General features: G+C 42.9%; 1 protein-coding gene across 1 annotated transcript in view; it reads right to left on the reverse strand.

The window, feature by feature from the left end:
• Positions 1-17,226, reverse strand: part of RGS22 (regulator of G protein signaling 22) — a 102,413-nt gene that overhangs the window by 80,323 nt on the left and 4,864 nt on the right. The window contains exons 3-6 of the mRNA XM_054985761.1: positions 13,213-13,275; positions 8,794-9,015; positions 4,186-4,271; positions 2,407-2,572 (exon numbers count right to left, since the gene is read on the reverse strand). Of these exons, the coding sequence (XP_054841736.1) occupies positions 2,407-2,572; positions 4,186-4,271; positions 8,794-9,015; positions 13,213-13,275 (537 nt within the window). The remainder of the gene's footprint in view (positions 1-2,406; positions 2,573-4,185; positions 4,272-8,793; positions 9,016-13,212; positions 13,276-17,226) is intronic.

The raw sequence follows: 17,226 nt of genomic DNA on the forward strand, positions 1-17,226 counted from the left end.
CTGGCCTGTCTCAATCTCTGGGATGTACTAATTAAGTCTTAATTAGTATAAATTAATTAATCTGCTTTAATACCAGTCATTTCAGCAGCATTGTGCAGAATTTTCACACTGAACAATTCATTATCATCTACCACTGGGTTTGCTTTGGTTCCTCTGAATGTATAAGGCTACTGCACTGACCTGAATAGCCCAGACTAGCCATTCTCAGAAGCTAAGCAGGGTTGGCCCCGGGTAGTACTTGGATAGACCACTAATGACGTCTAGGATTGTTACATGGAGGCACATAACGGCAAATCACCTCTGTTTGTTTGTGAAAACCCTACGGGGTGTTGCCATAACTTGACTGCCACTTGACAGCATGTTCCACACTGCTGCCTAGCAGGCATTTAGAGTAACTTTAACCTCAAAGATGTAAAACAAATACAAATAAATATGTCTTTCTATGCGTCCTATGTTCTACTAGGAAATTCTCTACTTAGGGAAAAATGTCTTGTGAAATATGGGCACTTTCACTCTAAGAACTTACTATGTTTGTAGTTTGCATTTGCTGCTCTCACATTTTCCATTCTGGAGCTACTGGCTTTTGCATAGGTACACTGGAAATTATCCCAACTGCTCCAGCTAACTTGCTTCCGTAAATGCTCAAGAAAGAAAAGCTGAGCCAATATGTAGGATAAAGCAGCACCTCTTGTTCCAGTGATGCTAACTTCCAGAGACAATAGGAACAACCAATAAGGTTTCTGGTTTATCTACTTCAACCCATACCCAGTCACCATATATAAAGTGGAATGCATGAATTGGGAGATACTAGGCTGGATCCAGCCAATTTTTTTCACTCAGTGCTCAATTCCCTACATGGCCTCTGTGCACATTGGTCTCACGATCCTCAGTATAGCCTATTTGAATGGTCCAAGAGGACCTTCTTTCCCTTTTTCATAAGTGCAAAACTGGTTGGATCCAACCCAATATGTTTATTTGAAAGCAGGATGTACTTGAGCCTGCAGTCAAAAACCTGCTTTCACACAAGGTCTACCTCATGAGGTAAGGTAGATCCTACTATTATGCTTCAGGCAGGTGCCAGCATCTGCAAGGTTAATGCTGGCAGATAATGGAAGCCGGCTGTCAGGGCAGGGTGCCAGAGATGGGTAACCAGTGTCCGTAATACACAAGAGTTGTCGAAGGCAGGCCAAGGTCAGTAGTCGGAGGAGCAGTCTGATAAGAGCAAGCAGTAAGTCAATATCTCAGGGAATGAGTTGAAACCACGCTGAAGGGCCCCTCCTTCATGCTCTTATGCACTGCGAGTCGTGTGTCAAGCTTACACAGCTGCTTCAAGTCTCCTCCAATGAAGTCCCTCCTTCCCCTGCAACGGCTGGGCCAGTGCTGAGCTCTAAGGCGTGCTGACTTGCATCAGGCCTGTAAGTCCCCTCGCTCTCATGGGTCCGGGGATCTGGGAGGGGATAGGGCAGCTGGCTGATCCTGAACGGTCGATTCTGGGTGGGGAGAGGAAACCTCCTGGCCTTCTGGCTGAGATTCCTCATCTGATTGATCAGCTGCAGCTGGCTGGTCACTGACAGGCATGGAATCCAGCCGCTCTTCATCAGAGGAGGCAGAGCTGTCTTCAGGCACTGGCTGTTCTACACCTACACGGAAACTTCTTCTGATTCAGGTGTTATATTTTATGCACGGTAAAGGGATGAAAGAAGAGCGGTGCAAACCTGTAACTTGCTCCTCCTCTGGCAGTATGTCAAAGTTCCACTGAGTGAAGATGATCTGAAAAGGCCCTTCAATATTCTGTATGCAATTCCATATTTTGTAGGTGTCATGAATATTCATATTCAACTTTGTTCTTGCATACTCATATACAGGGCTTTTTTTCAGCTGGAACACAGTGGAACGGAGTTCTGGAACCTCTTGAAAATGGTCACATGGCTGGTGGCCCCGCCCCCTGATCTTCAGACAGAGGGGAATTTAGATTTCCCTCCACACCGCCGAGGGCAATCTAAACTCTCTTCTGTCTGGAGATCGGGGGCGGGGCCACCAGCCATGTGACCATTTTCTCTGAGGACAACCAACTGAGTTCCATCACCTCTTTCCCCAGAAAAAAAGCCCTGCTCATATACCATGACCAACAGTGAGAAATGTTTCCACACCCATGTCCCTAATCCATAAGGAGGATGACACCATCGGGGGGGGGGGGTTGCTCTCTTTCCTTTAATATCTGCTTGTCAAGAAAAAGCTCAACAGATGAAGCTTTTCACCTAACTCTATCGTGATAGTGGGAAAAGCTATACCCAACATTTTGGGGCCTATCCTGCAACTGTTTCAAAGCACAAGAAGATAACAGAAGGAGATCCCATTCCATGAGTATACATCTATTCTCAAACAACTGAGCTGAGCTTGTTTTACCTGACCAAGAGAGACGTAGAATTTTTTCATAATTAAGTCATCTTCGTCTTCTTCAGGGCCCTCAGATGGTGGTGGGCTTTTTTTGAACCAAGGATAATATTTTTTATCTATAATAAAATTGATGCCAGTTTTGCTCCATTCCACTTGCGATATAAGTTTAGCTAACCTACAGATGGGTGACAAAGAAGTGACCTTAATTGGGTTTTTTAAAATCCATGTTAATACGATTAACGTAGGGTAGAATGCAAAACAGAACTTAAATCTGCATTGTAGCAAATACAGATTTTACAATAGTATTACTGCTAGATTTAAACCAAAGCTAACTCAAGCTTCATGTGCAAAAAACACCTAGAGTTGGTCTCGAAGTAACACTCCCAGATCCCTTATCTAAGGTCACATATACATGATGGCAGGGCCTTTTTTCTGGGAAAAGAGGTGATGGAACTCAGTGGGTTGCTCTTGGAGAAAATGGTCACATGGCTGGTGGCCCCGCCCCCTGATCTCCAGACAGAGGGGAGTTTAGATTGCCCTCCGCTCCGCTTGACACGGAGGGCAATCTAAACTCCCCTCTGTCTGGAGATCAGGGGGCGGGGCCACCAGCCATATGACCATTTTCAAGAGGTTCCGGAACTCCGTTCCACCGCGTTCCAGCTGAAAAAAAGCCCTGCATGATGGTCACACATGAAGCTGCCTTATATGGACTCAGAACGCTGGCCCATCAAGATCCGTACTGTCTACTCAGACTAGCAGCTGCTTTCCAGGGCCTCAGGTAGAAAAAGGTCTTTCGCATCACCTATTGCCAAGTCTTTTTAACAAGAAATGCTAAGGATTGTATCTGGGAGCTTCTGCCACAAAGTAGAGGCTCTTCCATTGAGCTACAGCCTGCCCCCTGAGGACTGAGAAGGGAGCCCATATTCCCTTTGATGAGGGACCGGGGCTCCCCCATCCTTCTCTTCCACAAAGTCCCCCCCCCCCACTCTTGTTCCACAGAGTTTACTCTTAACCAAGACTTGAAACTGATGTTTGAATAGATTGGTCTGGATTAGACCCAGCCAGCCTTTTCATTCAATCTTGCCCAAGTCCCTTCCTTACCGCATTTCCCATCCCACACATCTTTTGTCCATGCAGGTTCGGAGATCCCCAGTAGCACAGTTTGAAAGTGAAAGAGAACCCTTCATTCTTTATTTGGAAGCAAAAAGGCTGGCTAGATACAGCCCACTGATTAAATCTGCATACTAATAAAATAGTTTGGAAAGAAAATTATTCCTTTGTTTTTAGATGCACTGATGTGTCACAGCAGGCATCATCTTGCAAGAAGCATTCCTTAGAAGGGAAATACCTCTTCTAAACTAACAATTAACATTAAAGTAATTTTTTTTTAAATCTACTGCTTGATTAATTAGGGACACTTTTTCAACAGATCAAAATATTGTAATCAAATCAACTCATTGCAGCCCCGGTTTTAAGAAAGGCATATAGATATGCAGATAGCTTTGGTAAAATATGGGAATGCTGTGGGAGAGATTATTTGATTAAACACATACATACCAGTAAAGTTTGGTAATAATTAAGTATGGAACATCATGTACAGGCAATAAATTATTACCGCCTTTAAAAATTACAGAGTGAGAAGCTATAAAAATAGCATTAGTTTCATTATGATTACTTGCAGAAGTCATTAAAATTATGTGAGTGAGGCAAAAAGAAAAAGTCTGAAATCAAGTTTTTTTTAGCATTTACCATTTTAAAACCTACTTTCTGATTAAAAGTTGTAGTTACCTGTATTCAAAGTAACAATCACTTTCTAGAAACGCTGGAAATCTTTCTTTTTTAACCCAGTTAATGGCCTGCTCTCGATTCAGATACTATGAAAAGAAAACCTAAAATTAATCCTCCTTAACTTCTATTTATCACATAAATTAACAAATATATTTGCTTGAAGTTTGAGCTAGAAGTTTTCTCTATGTGTTTCCAAGACTCCTGGAAATTTTTCAGGGATCAGAAACGGCACAGAATTTATTACTGTTTCCCATCTCAATCCTTCCCAATCGTCTTTCTCACGAAAGGAAGCAGAAGGGGTATTCTAGGTCACACTTCCAGTGCTGGGGGTTTTTTTTGTCATCTGATTGTATTATCTGTGCTTTATAATTATTCATTCTGTTGTTTCAATTATAGTGTTTTATACTTTTTTTATTTTCCCATGTGCTATTCTTAGCACTGTGAATTTTAACAGTTCTGCCATATACCACTCAGCATACTTTCTGGAATAAAACAGTCTAAAGTTTTTATAATGAAATAAATTTATGTGGGTAACAGTGATCTATGTCCTGAACGAACCAATGGTACGCTCTAGAACATGCCCCAGAATCCACTGTAACATTCTGGGATTCTATAGCAGACAGGCATGAGGTTCTTCAAATAAGCCACTCTGAAAACAGCTCCTTGAAAAATGCTGGTTTAAAAAACACTAGTTTTAGAGTCTCTCTACATGAGACATCTTACACAGGGGCCGTTTCCAGACGGCCCCCTGCCTCGCGAAACGTCGCGCGTCGTCGCGCGTCGTTGCGCAGAAAACGCGAAATATCGCGTTTTCTCGCGTGAGTTTTGCGCGACGTCGCGCAAAACTCGCGCGAGAAAACGCGATATTTCGCGTTTTCTGCGCAACGACGCGCGACGACGCGCGACGTTTCGCGAGGCGGGGAGCCGTCTGGAAACGGCCAGGGATGCTCAAGTGTAGGGAGATGCAACGTAGCCAGGAAGTGTAGTTTAAAAAGGACAGAGCTGGGGGAGATTGCTCCTCAGACGGTTTGTTAATTTCATATTTGCCTCCCTGAAGGCTCTGTCAATTTCACCTCCCCTACACTTCCTAAGCTAACATTGCGTCTCCCTACACTTGAGCATCCCAGTGTAAAATGTCTTGTGTAGAGAGACAGTCTAGAAAAATAGCTTCCCCTTTCTTGGAACAATAATAAACATTAGTCTAATCAGATTGGCTGAGGCCAGTGGCAGCTCAAGGCATTTTGTCTCCTAAAACCAGTATTTAAGGCTACTGTTTTTTCTTCCTCATCCTCGTCTCTGCTCCACCTCACCTCTCTTCTCCTCCCTAAGAACAGGAGCAACCTCCTTGTTCTCCTGTGCTTCCTTAAAGCCAGCACACCAAGCCACTCATGCCCTACAGGGCTTTCCAAACTCTTGTGATATTCCTTCCCCTTGCAAATGTTTGGCTATTTTTTGGTTGCCCTGGCAATCTTGCAAGACTTTGGAAAGCCTGAAGGGGCATGCAGCTGCCTGAATAGCCCAGGCTAGCCTGAGCTCATTAGGGCTTGGAAACAAAGCAGGGTAAGCGCCATGGTTAGTACTTGCATAAGAGACCACCAAGGAAGAACAGGATGGTTATGCAGAGGAAGGCAATGGCAAACCATCTCTGCTCATTTGTTGCCTTAAAAACCCCAGGAGGGGTCGCCATAAGTCAGCTGTGACTTGAGAGCACAGCATCATCATTAGGCATGCAGACCTTGTTGCACGGGTGTGGAAGAGGCCTGGTGGAGAAAAGAGGTAAGAGGAATTACCTACTCCAACTGACGCACAACCAATATTCTCTGGTGGCTACATACCATCAGAGAGAACTGGAAGGGGTGCGGAAGCTGTTACTCAAGAAAGCTTGTTTGCCATTACAGATTACTTGCAAAGAAACAAACTGGATTTGTTTTGGCTCCTAAGCAGAGGCAGCAACAATAGAGAAAACAGCAAAGACAACAGGATTTGTCTGAGTCCACTTTAAGCGGCATGAAATTGTTCCCAAAAGTCTGAGTGAAATCCAAAAAGTACCCTTATTCAGTAATCTTCATTCTTTCCTATAGCATGGCATGGGAAATGTTTTTTTTTTAGGGCCCATGAACTTCTGCAGAGGAGAAGAGGCAAGCATCTTTCTAAACAAGGCCTCAGTGCATCAAAAAAAAAAAATTACATTGGCCATGGATTGCATAATGCAGTTCACAGACACGAAGGACCATTCTGTTGCAATAGGCTTCTTATGGCTTTTGGATCACGATAGTGGGAAAGGCTAAAATCTGTTTCCTTAGTATGTCAAATGTTGGGGAATGTGCAAAAATATCTGTATGTTCATCTGAACCAAATTTCAGGTTGCAGGATGTTAAGAACCAGGCCTACTTCTTGGTGAAAGTATATGCTAAGGCAAGTCTGCCTGGCTGGGCCCAAGGAAAGATTCTAGGTAACTCAGTGAAACTAAAGCAAAGCAGTACTCAGAGAGGGATAACCAGCCATGTTTTGTGGAATACAGGTGCAAGTGAGGTCATACAGGCACCAAGGTCCAATGGTCAGAGGAAGATTTCTCCCCTGCATTTCATGTTGTTAACCTTATCAGAACTCAGCTCAGGGTAATTGCTCTGATGTGTAGCATGACTCAACTGCACAGAGCCATGACCATGTGTCCTAGCAAGGCCTTAATTGGTTCTTAAAGTATGCCCATGTAGCTGCCCAACATGGGATAAAAATGAAGTTTCATTATGGATCTTTGTTCTCGGACCATCATTCCAACAGAGAGTTGGCCCCAGGACCACTGTATTCTGGTTGGAACTTTGTTGCTTGCTACAGCATAAACTTTGCAAGGTAACATTTTGTATAGTTGGCAAAGAACTGTGCCAGGTATATTTAGTAACTTGGGTTTAATCAGCCTTTATTAATTTATTCATCCTGTCCTGATAGGGTTGCCAGATCCCCTTACCCTCCCAGCGGGAGGAAGGGGGACTCGGCACTTACCTTTGGAGTCTTCCTACGGGCCTCGGAATGCTCCCAGGCTTTGTGCCAGGCCAATTCGGGCCCAAGCCAAATCAGCCCAGCACAAAGCCTGGGAGCACTCCCTAGGTCTTTGAGAAGATATTCACTCACAGGAGTGACGTCATACCGCGCCAGAAGCGCACCCCAGGAACCCCATTCCTGCATCTTTTCCTCTGCCAGCCAGGTGAGTGGTTGCGGAGGGAGGAGGCTGCGAGTGGGCGATCCTCCACCCCCATCAGGGGACCAGCAACCCTATGTTTTGCACACTTTTTGACTAGTTAATCTTTATGCAAAACTGTAATAAACAAAATATTCTTTAATCCTGAGTGGTGTTTAAGGTTGCGGGTTCCCCAGTGGGGGCAGGGAATTCTTCACTCTCAGCCCCTCCCCCCACCACCACTCACCTGGCCTGCAGGGGGGCAAAGGCAAAGGAACAGGCCTCCCAGGACGTGCTCCCTACACAGCACGATGATGTCACTTCCAGGAGTGAAATCAATGCACAGGCCCCAGGAGTGCTCCCAGATTTTGTGCCGGGCCAATTTGGGCCCCCAAATGGGCTGAATCTGCCCAGCACGAAGCCCAGGAGCACTCCCAGGGCCCGTGCAATGATGTCACTCCCAGGAGTGATGCCCCAGAAGTTCCATTCCCACGCCTTTTCCTCCACTGGCCAGGTGAGTGATAGCAGGAGGAGGAGGCTGGGAGCAGGGAATCCTCTGCCTCCACTGAGGGACCGGCAACCATGTCTTGCACACTTTTTGACCAGCTAATCTTTTATGCAAAACTGTAATAAACAAAATATTCTTTAATCCTGAATGGGAGTGACATCATTGTGCAAGCCATAGGAGGGTTCCCATGCTCTGTGCTATAACGTCACTCCTGAAACTAATGTCATCGCACCAGCAGCCAGCACACTCTATGTGCATGTGCAAGGGAATTGAAAAGGTAAGGGCAGGGTCCCCCACCCTCACAAGCAGGAGGGTAAGGGGACCTGGCAACTCCAGTGGTGTTACATTGGCATGGGCTTCAATGTGAAACCAGCACCTTGTCCAATTGACCAGGCTATCATATAACTGTTTTGCTGAAAATCAGCAAACAAGTGCTTTACCTTGCAGGGCTGACTTCCAAGTTAGCATCCAATACGACTTGAGACTTTATTTTCACAGTCACTGAGTTTAGGGTAAGCTAGACAAAAATGGTGGCAGCTCCTCAACCTGGGATGAAGGGATTCCTCCTGATCCCTGAGTGTTTTGCTTCCATATGCATATGAATAAAATGATCATTCTGATAAAAAGTATTCTTTTTAGTGTGAGACTGGAGCAATGCTATTTTTTTAAGACTAGGTCAGCTACCCACCTATCTATTAATCTATCCATAGATAAAAGATATAGATAAAAATCGCCTACCCACAACTGAAGCCATCTTTATCCTTCATCATAAGTTTGTAACCAATTAATCAAATAAACATTGCAGTCCTACTTAAAATTAGATCCAGCTCTGGTAGTGCTGGTGTATACAACACTCCACATCATAAAAATGCTACTTAAGTATGGAATAACAACAGAAGAAGACAGTTACAAAACAAATTCTTACCTTAGCTACATAATTTGGGTCAAAATTTAAGTCTTGAGGGGGAGGGCAAGTGTCTTTAAAAACTGGAGCATCTGACTTTGGTCTTGTAACATCATAAATGGGATTCCGTGGTTTCTGTTCTCTTAACATCTTTTTCAGCTGATCTTCCAAATGCTGAGGATCATCATTAACAACTTCAAAAACTCCGTAATTAGGATTAAATTTTATTGGTTCTGAAAAAGCCTATTAAAAAGTTTAAAAGAGCAAGATCAACAACAGTTACAGTACTGTATTGTTTGAGTAAAATTATCTATTTTAGGGATTGGTTTATAATTCTTAATTTTACTTTCACTCTCCAAATTCAGCGGAAGGCTGCATTATTTTTCCTAATTTTCCAAAATTGCACACCTTTTTTTTGAGCTTGATAAATCTTCAGTATGTATCTCAAACTACAAACTTGGGAAAGGGACTTGGCTCAGGTCCCAGGTTCAATCTCTGGCACTAGTTAAAATGATTAAGGAAGCAGTAGAAGACCTCTGCCGGAGACCCAGGGGAGCCACTTCCAGTCCAAGCAGACCATACGGACTTTGATAGACGGATGGTCTGATTCAGGGCTTTTTTCAGCTGGAACACGGTGGAACGGAATTCCGGAACCTCTTGAAAATGGTCACATGGCTGGTGGCCCCACCCCCTGATCTCCAGACAGAGGGGAGTTTAGATTACCCTCTGCGCTGCTGGAGAAGAGGGCAATCTAAACTCTCCTCTGTCTGGAGATCAGGGGGCGGGGCCACCAACCATGTGACCATTTTCGCTGAGGGTGATTTAAACTTTTAAAAACTCCCCCCTTGTTCCAGCTGACCCAAAGTGACATTATTGGCCCTGGGAACATGCGTGCACTTTGCGCATGCACATGTGGTACCAGGGGCACCACCTCCCGCCAAGAGTTGCTCCCTGTGCTGGCAACCCACTGAGTTCCACCACCTCTTTTCCCAGAAAAAAAGCTCTGGTCTGATTTAGTATAAGGCAACTTCATACGTTTAAGTTGTCCTCTAAGCTCCTATGCACTCATGCACAAAACATTTATACCTATTCATGCCTTCTTGTCTCTTCCCAATTAATTTCCATCAGAGCCGTCTCGCATTTATCCACCTTTCCACCAAGATGCTCAGGGAGGCTTACATCAGCTTAGATCCACCAGAGCTTTTCTCTGTGTAGGATTTTTGCCCACAGAGCTGCTTCTCGCTTCCAACTACAGCCAACATTCCCTGAGAAATAATATCCCTAAATGTCCAGATGCAGCATTTGAGGGGGCATTTTAAGCAGCAGCAGGGACAGGGAGGGGGGAAAGTTGCCCACTTCCGGCAGAAATCCTTCTTTCCACAGAAAAGCTCCAGAGGATCCAAGCTATGGTTCTCCCGTTTTATCCTCACACAACCATCCTGTGAGGTGGGTTAGGCTGAAAGGGATTGACTAGTCACCCAATGAGCTTCATCATGTAAAGAATCTCAGAACAGTGAAGATCTGATTATCTTCTTCTTTTTTAATAATAACAATATCCCAGTTTGGTGTACTGGTTAAAGGAGCTATCTCAACCCCCACCCACCTCACAGGGTGATTGTGGTGAGGATAATAATAACAAACTTTGTAAACCACTCTGAGTGGGTGTTAAGTTGTCCTCAAGAGCGGTATATAAATCAAATGTTATTATTATGTTATTATTATCCATACTTCTTGAAACTCTGTTGACTATTTGTAAAATTTCTGTATTTAAGACATACAAAATTGTTTCTGATCCATTCCGAACATAACATACTGAGGTGAGATACTTGAGTGTAACATATGCTGACACAGGAATGAGATGTTATGGAAGGGTTCACAAACATTTCTTGACTTTGAAAAAACCCTGCAGCTTTCGCAATATGTACAGATTTAAATGTGGATAGAATGAACTTCTAATTCCAAATCACTGAACCCTTGTTAGCGAATATGAGCATGCAAATGAAGCACATAAATTCCAAAATCTGGAACTATTTGAACAGACACCAGAAAATTTCAGTTCTGTAATATTTACATAGAAAACTAACCAAGGATAACATTAATTAATCACTTGTATCTATTTTTAATTCAGCCCCTAGCAATGGAGCTCTAGGACCCGTTTTCCAATAGGTATTCCAATTAGATAAATTGAAAACATCTGGACCCTTTAATGCAGTAAAACTGATGCCAATAACAATGTTTTAAATATAAATTGTATTGTCATTTTGAATGTTTGACCACCAGTCATTACAAGGTATATATATAGGAATGGAATGGAAACCAATGACTTCTCCAGTGTGATTAGTCACGTTAATCAAAGGCACATGCCGCAGTCCAACTGGCTTCTGTGTGTAGCTCACCCATCTAAATTGGGCCTCACACATACAAATAGGGCATAGTGGGGCAGTAGGGGAAAGGTCACATCCTACAGCACTGCACACAGACTACTGAAAATGATTGTAGTAACAGTAACAGTAACAATGGTTGTTGTGGATTTTCCGGGCTGTATTGCCGTGGTCTTGGCATTGTAGTTCCTGACGTTTCGCCAGCAGCTGTGGCTGGCATGAAGATGGCAGCCACAGCCACAATACGGCAATACAGCCCGGAAAACCCACAACAACCATCGTTCTCCGGCTGTGAAAGCCTTCAACAATACACAGTAACAGTAACAGTAGATCACAGGTTTGAGAGGTGGGGGCAGGGACTGAGTCCAACAGAGCAATCCTAAGCAGGTCCACTCAGAATCTTACTCAAGGGGACTTAATTCCAAGAAAAGGTTCTTAAAATTGCACTTCAAGTCTCTGTCTTCTCCACCAAGAGGTGAATTGAGCATTCAAAGAAGAAAGTGTCACTCATGAGGGGATAAATCTTTACGGGCAACAATGTAAAAGTCTATTGCTGGATATGGGAATCTCTAAATGGAATTTCCATTAATTATGAATACTATAAGAACATTTAACATTCAGGGAAAACAGATCTGATTTATCTTGTAGCACCTTAAAGATGACCTGATATATACTGGAATAAAGTTTTGTAGACATTAGTCTTACTTCTGGGGTGGGGGGAGTTTCAACCAGCATCCTACATTTGCCCCTGACATACAAATGTGCTGAGGCCTTCACTCAGAAGCCCATTTCTGAGGGGTCCGTGATTAATTTCTAAATGAGAATGATGCTGGAGATCAAATCTGTTTGGAGATCACATACTTTTGGAAAATCTGCTGTCTCTAACCCAAGATGTGTACGGGCTGCTTGCATTTAGTGGTGATTGAAAGAAATTATACACATGCTCAGGCACCCTCTTTTTAATATTTCCTAGAATTATCCCATATCATAAGACATGTGTAAGGCAGTATGGTTAGCATGTTGGACTAAATGAAACTTCTGTCCAAAAACCACCTTAGCCATGAAGCTCACTGAAAGACCACTTACTATTTCTGTTTAATCTACCTCACGCAACTGTTCTGAGGGAGAAAAGGAGGGAGGGAAAATATGTCTACCAGTGTGAATACCTTTGAGGAAGTGGGGGGAGGGGTTAAAAATATAAAAAATAATTCAAGATGGGTTCCAAAGCAAACTCTTGTTTTGTGGGGCAAGCATATGTGCAAGGCAGTAACGTAATATCAGATGTTTGGTATTATTAAACATCAGTGGGGAAGAGAAAAGGGGGAGATGCGGGGCTGTTGTTTTTGGCGGCATCCTTGAGACTTCCATGACATCTCATTCCAGTGTCAATGTACATTAGCTGAATTAAGTTCTATAAATCAAAAGAGAAACAATCCTTCATCCATGTTTCCTGCAGTTGGTAACACCAAGTCATATGCTACTCTTTAATTTAACCTCTTGCCTACATACACCTGGGTCCCGTTTCTAGGCAACAGCAGCACAGTCACAAACAAAAAATAAAAGGCCAAAATCATAATAGTGTTTTTAACAGGGGTGTCACATTCTTACTGAATAACTGAATACTGAATGAGTAGCAGCAGAGTCAAAGTGGAAATAGAAAATGTTCACATTGTAATTGTGCCGAGGAGAGAAAATTCTCCTGAGAAAATCAAATTATGATGAGATCAGGATTTCTCAACAGACACTTCATTTTGGTGCTTTGGCATGGAGTGCCGCATTATTCTCTCAGCCTAAAAAACCTCTGGGGTCTTCTGTATGAGATAATTTGTCTCACACAGTTAACACCAGATTTTGTTTTCCGTGAGTTTCAAGGGCAAATGCCTCAGATGTGTGGCTTTGTATCCACAGTGACACGGAGGCAAGCTGGAGCGGTTGCACAAATAACCTATTCTACTTTTTAAGGACACAGTTGTTAACATCTATCCTATACAATGTCGCAAATCACTGTTTTCTTAAAATGCAGAATAAGCATTTGAAAAGTTTGGGCCAAAATACTTACTGGAAGGCTCAAGAATTCATTAAAGAAGTCTACAAGGATGTCATCGGTTGCTAGGTAATCTTCCTGGGAGTCAAAAACACACAAAGCTGTGTCATGTGGTTGAATAGGAATACTGCTTTTTCATAGTAAGGGCGGCCAATTTGCTGCATACCTATTTTTTAAATCTTCTATTGTATCTTGAACCCTCATCCAATAGAATAGAGCTTCGAAACATGACCCACAAAATGGCACCTTTTGCAGCTCTCCCCATTTTGGCAACCAGATGCCACCATACTGTGCAACATAGGCAATGTTGCTGCTAATAATGGGCATGGCAGATTCTCCCATTTAGCCCATTCAGAGAAATGGCCTAACTCAAATCTTCAAAGAAAGAAAGAATATTCTTTTGGATGAGGTTAGCAATCCTTTGTAATTAAGGATACTAACTCAATGAACATGTCAACTCAGTGTGCCACAGCAGTGAAAACAGCGAACTCTGTGCTCAGGATTATTAGGGAATGAACTGAAAATAAAACAGACAATATTATAATACCCCTGTATAAATCTATGGTGTGACCTCATTTGGAATACTGTGTGCAATTCTGGTCACTTTATCTCCAAAGGGACACTGCAGACCTGGATAAAGGGCAGAAGAGATCAACAGAAATGGCTGAGGGATGGAACTTCTTTCCTATGAGGCAAGGCTGAAGAGTCTAGGACTTTACAGTTTGCAATCCACTGCCAGAGGATGTAGCGAAGGCCATGGGCACAGACAGCTTTCAAAGGGGATTAGACAGAGTCATTGAAGATAGGTCTTATCAATAGTTTGGTGACTAAAGGGAACCTCCACATTTAGAGGCAATGAACCTCTGAATACTAGTGCCAGGAGACCTCAGCCTCTATGCCCTGTTGTTGGCCCTCCAAAGTTGGCCACTGTGTGAGACAAGATGCTGGACTAGATGTACCACTGGTTGTTCTTAACTACAACAAAATTCAGAGCAAGAGATCAAGAAAGGGGCAATACAAGAAAGCCAATTTGCATAACTGAAAAACATACAGCTTAAAATTATCAGCAATATACCTAAGCCTCAATATGGCCACATCTGTAGGTACCTAAATCCAGAGACTGGTACCATGGAAATTAGACAACTTTCTACAAACCTAAGAAAAGCCCCAGGCTTACAGAAAAATATGAAATCTTTAAAAAAAAATACTTATGAGGGGGTTAAAACCCTCCAAAATGATAGCAAAATGTAGCTTTAAGAAATAAGTGCCATCAGTGGCTGTTGCTAGGCAACCAGAACAATATTGCTAGCTTCCAATCCTGGTTTCAGTCAGTAAAAGACAGGGGCAGGGGCAGGGCCATTTACAGGTTTGTTTTGGTCTTTGAAGGAAGACTCATCAGGGCCAGACCTGGTAGCAACCAGTGACTTGATACCATGCAACTTTCATGACTCATCCAGGACTGGTTGCTTGCTACTATTCAACAGCCGCCATCCTATAAAAGCTGGCGTGTATAGTGGTTGGAGTTTCAGACTAGCCTCTGGGAGACCCAAGTCCAAATCCCCAATCTGCCATAGAAGCTTGCTGGGTGCCCTTGGGCCAGTCACATACTCTCAACCTAACCCATCTCACAGCATTGTTGTGATGATAAAATGGAAGATAATGACATAAGCTGCTTTGAGTCCACATTGGGGAGAAAGGCAGGATATATAGTTAAATAAATAATAAATATAGCTGAAGTGGGGTCAGATAAAAGGTTGATGGGTGGGTGAAGGAGAGCAGGAAGCAGAAAAAGGTGATGATATGGGGCTGCCAGGAAGACAGAAAGAGGAAATAGTATGTGGAAATGGATAAAGGGGAATTGAGGTGGTTCTCACAAGACCTACTGGGCTCCTTACCATGCAACTGAGCCTAGCCTGGCAGTGCAGCACTGTCCAAGAAAATGATGCCAGGGGTACGGAAGGAGGAAAAACTGGGGAGAGAGAGGGAGAGAGAGAGAGAGAGAGAGAGAGAGAGAGAGAATGTAGGCTAGCTGTTGAAAAAAGCAACAGTCCAGTAGCACCTATAAGACTAACAACATTTGTAGGTTGGCTGGTTGGTGGGAAGGAAAGAAGGGGCAGGGAAAATGATAGGCTATGCCTATGTGGGCTTTCAGAGAAAAGAAAGAGGAAATAGTAGGGGTGGGGGAAATGCCCCCCACGAGTCCTTGTGGGTCCCTCAATTGTTACTGATAAGTGACATATTTATTAGTAATCCACAACATTTCTGCAGCCCCAACACTGGTTGTTGAAAATGCTTTATTAGGAAGTGGAATACACAAGCTCTCCCAATAAGTAATCATATACATAAGGAGACTGTGCATGATTGTTTTAGTGCATAGGAATAAGTCTGTGCATGGTTTGCCCTTGGATTATTGGCAAGTTGCAACTGTTCAATACTATCATTTCCCTTTTTGTAAAGCATCTCTAAGAATCCCGTTAGCTCTATAAAGATCTTTGCCTGCCATTCAGTTTATATCTGGTTATTCTAGAACTGGAACCATTCCTCCAACTTAACTTACACATTTGACTTTTAAAGAGCCACATTTAGTTCCATACGGAGCCAAACTTGCCTCTACAGCTCTATACTACAAACCCCTTCTTTAGAGCGTCTTCTGTAATGCTACCTATGCCTTACAAAGATATGGAAGTAAGTATTATTCTTACTACATTTAAGCAGGTACAGAATCTTGGTATAGCTGCCCCTGATGTCACCTTGCAGTCAGAGCTCTCTCAGAGCTCTCTCAGTCCCACCTGCCTCACAGGGTGATTGTCATGGGGGTAAGAATAACGTACTTTGTAAACTGCTTTGAATGGATGTTGTTGTCCTGAAGGGCGGTATATAAATCCAATATTATTATTGTTATTGTTGTTGCTGTTGTTGTTGTTATTATTATTATTATATGAGGTACTCAGAAAAAGCAGCTTGCTTAAGGCCATTGTTCAAGTCTGTGGCAAAGGCAACATTTAAACTGTGATCATGAATCACAGATCATTATCTTTTAGCTATTCCGCTATACCAACCAAGAAATGTCATCTCCATATTTCCCTTAATTCTAAACATATTTAGTCAGAAGTTATATGATTCACTAAAATTTATATCCAAGTAATTACGTGTTTAGTAATGAAGTCTTACTGAAAACTCTACTTTAAAATGTATTTAGCTTTAGTCTCTAGATATTGCTAAAAATTAACATCTTTTTTTGAATGAAGATCAATGGGAGGGGGGCTTCCTGAACGTTCTTATAGAAGAAGGTCTTGTGCAAGTGGAAAGGTCTGTTTTAAACAACTGTATGATAGAACAAGAGAAGTCTTTCCATAGCTTGTAGGTGCACTGCTGGTTGAACACATGTTGAACTTCTGTCTGTTTTGCAGCCATTAAGGTGCAGGAGGAAGCCCTGGCAGAAGAGAAGGGACAGCCATAGAGACTAAGTAATTGGGCATGGTTCAATAAAACAATGTGAAAGCAACATAGAGGTAAAAAACAAAAATCAGGAGTATTAAACATGAAGTGAAAGGGAGGCAAAAAATCAGCCTAAACAATGGCCGTTTTCACACTGTCTATAAATCGCGCGAGACTCACGGAAGGCTGCCGGCTTCCTCCTGCAATTTTTAACACCATCCGATTACAAAACGCCGTAAATCACTGTTTGTGGCGTTTTGTAAACAGATGACGTCAAAAATCACACAAGAAAGCCGGCAGCCTTCCGTGAGTCTCTTGTGATTTATAGACAGTGTGAAAACGGCCCTTTTTAATCAGTAATCAACCTGGAATAACTAAATTTCTCTATGAGAGAGGCTGACTGAGCTTTCATTTCTTTTGTGTTTAAACATCTGAAGATCCTGGACTGCTCTGGAGATTTAAAAGATCCAGAACACCCCAGACTAGAAAGCAAACTACTGGGACAACAAGCTGAAGCCAGAGGAGGAGGAATCTTGAACTGCAGCGAAGGAGGCAGTTCTAGGCATCTCTGTTTAGGATATATGTTACCTC

The sequence above is a fragment of the Eublepharis macularius genome, chromosome 7 (genome assembly GCF_028583425.1).
Source record: "Eublepharis macularius isolate TG4126 chromosome 7, MPM_Emac_v1.0, whole genome shotgun sequence".
NCBI classification, from domain to species: Eukaryota; Metazoa; Chordata; class Lepidosauria; order Squamata; family Eublepharidae; genus Eublepharis; species Eublepharis macularius.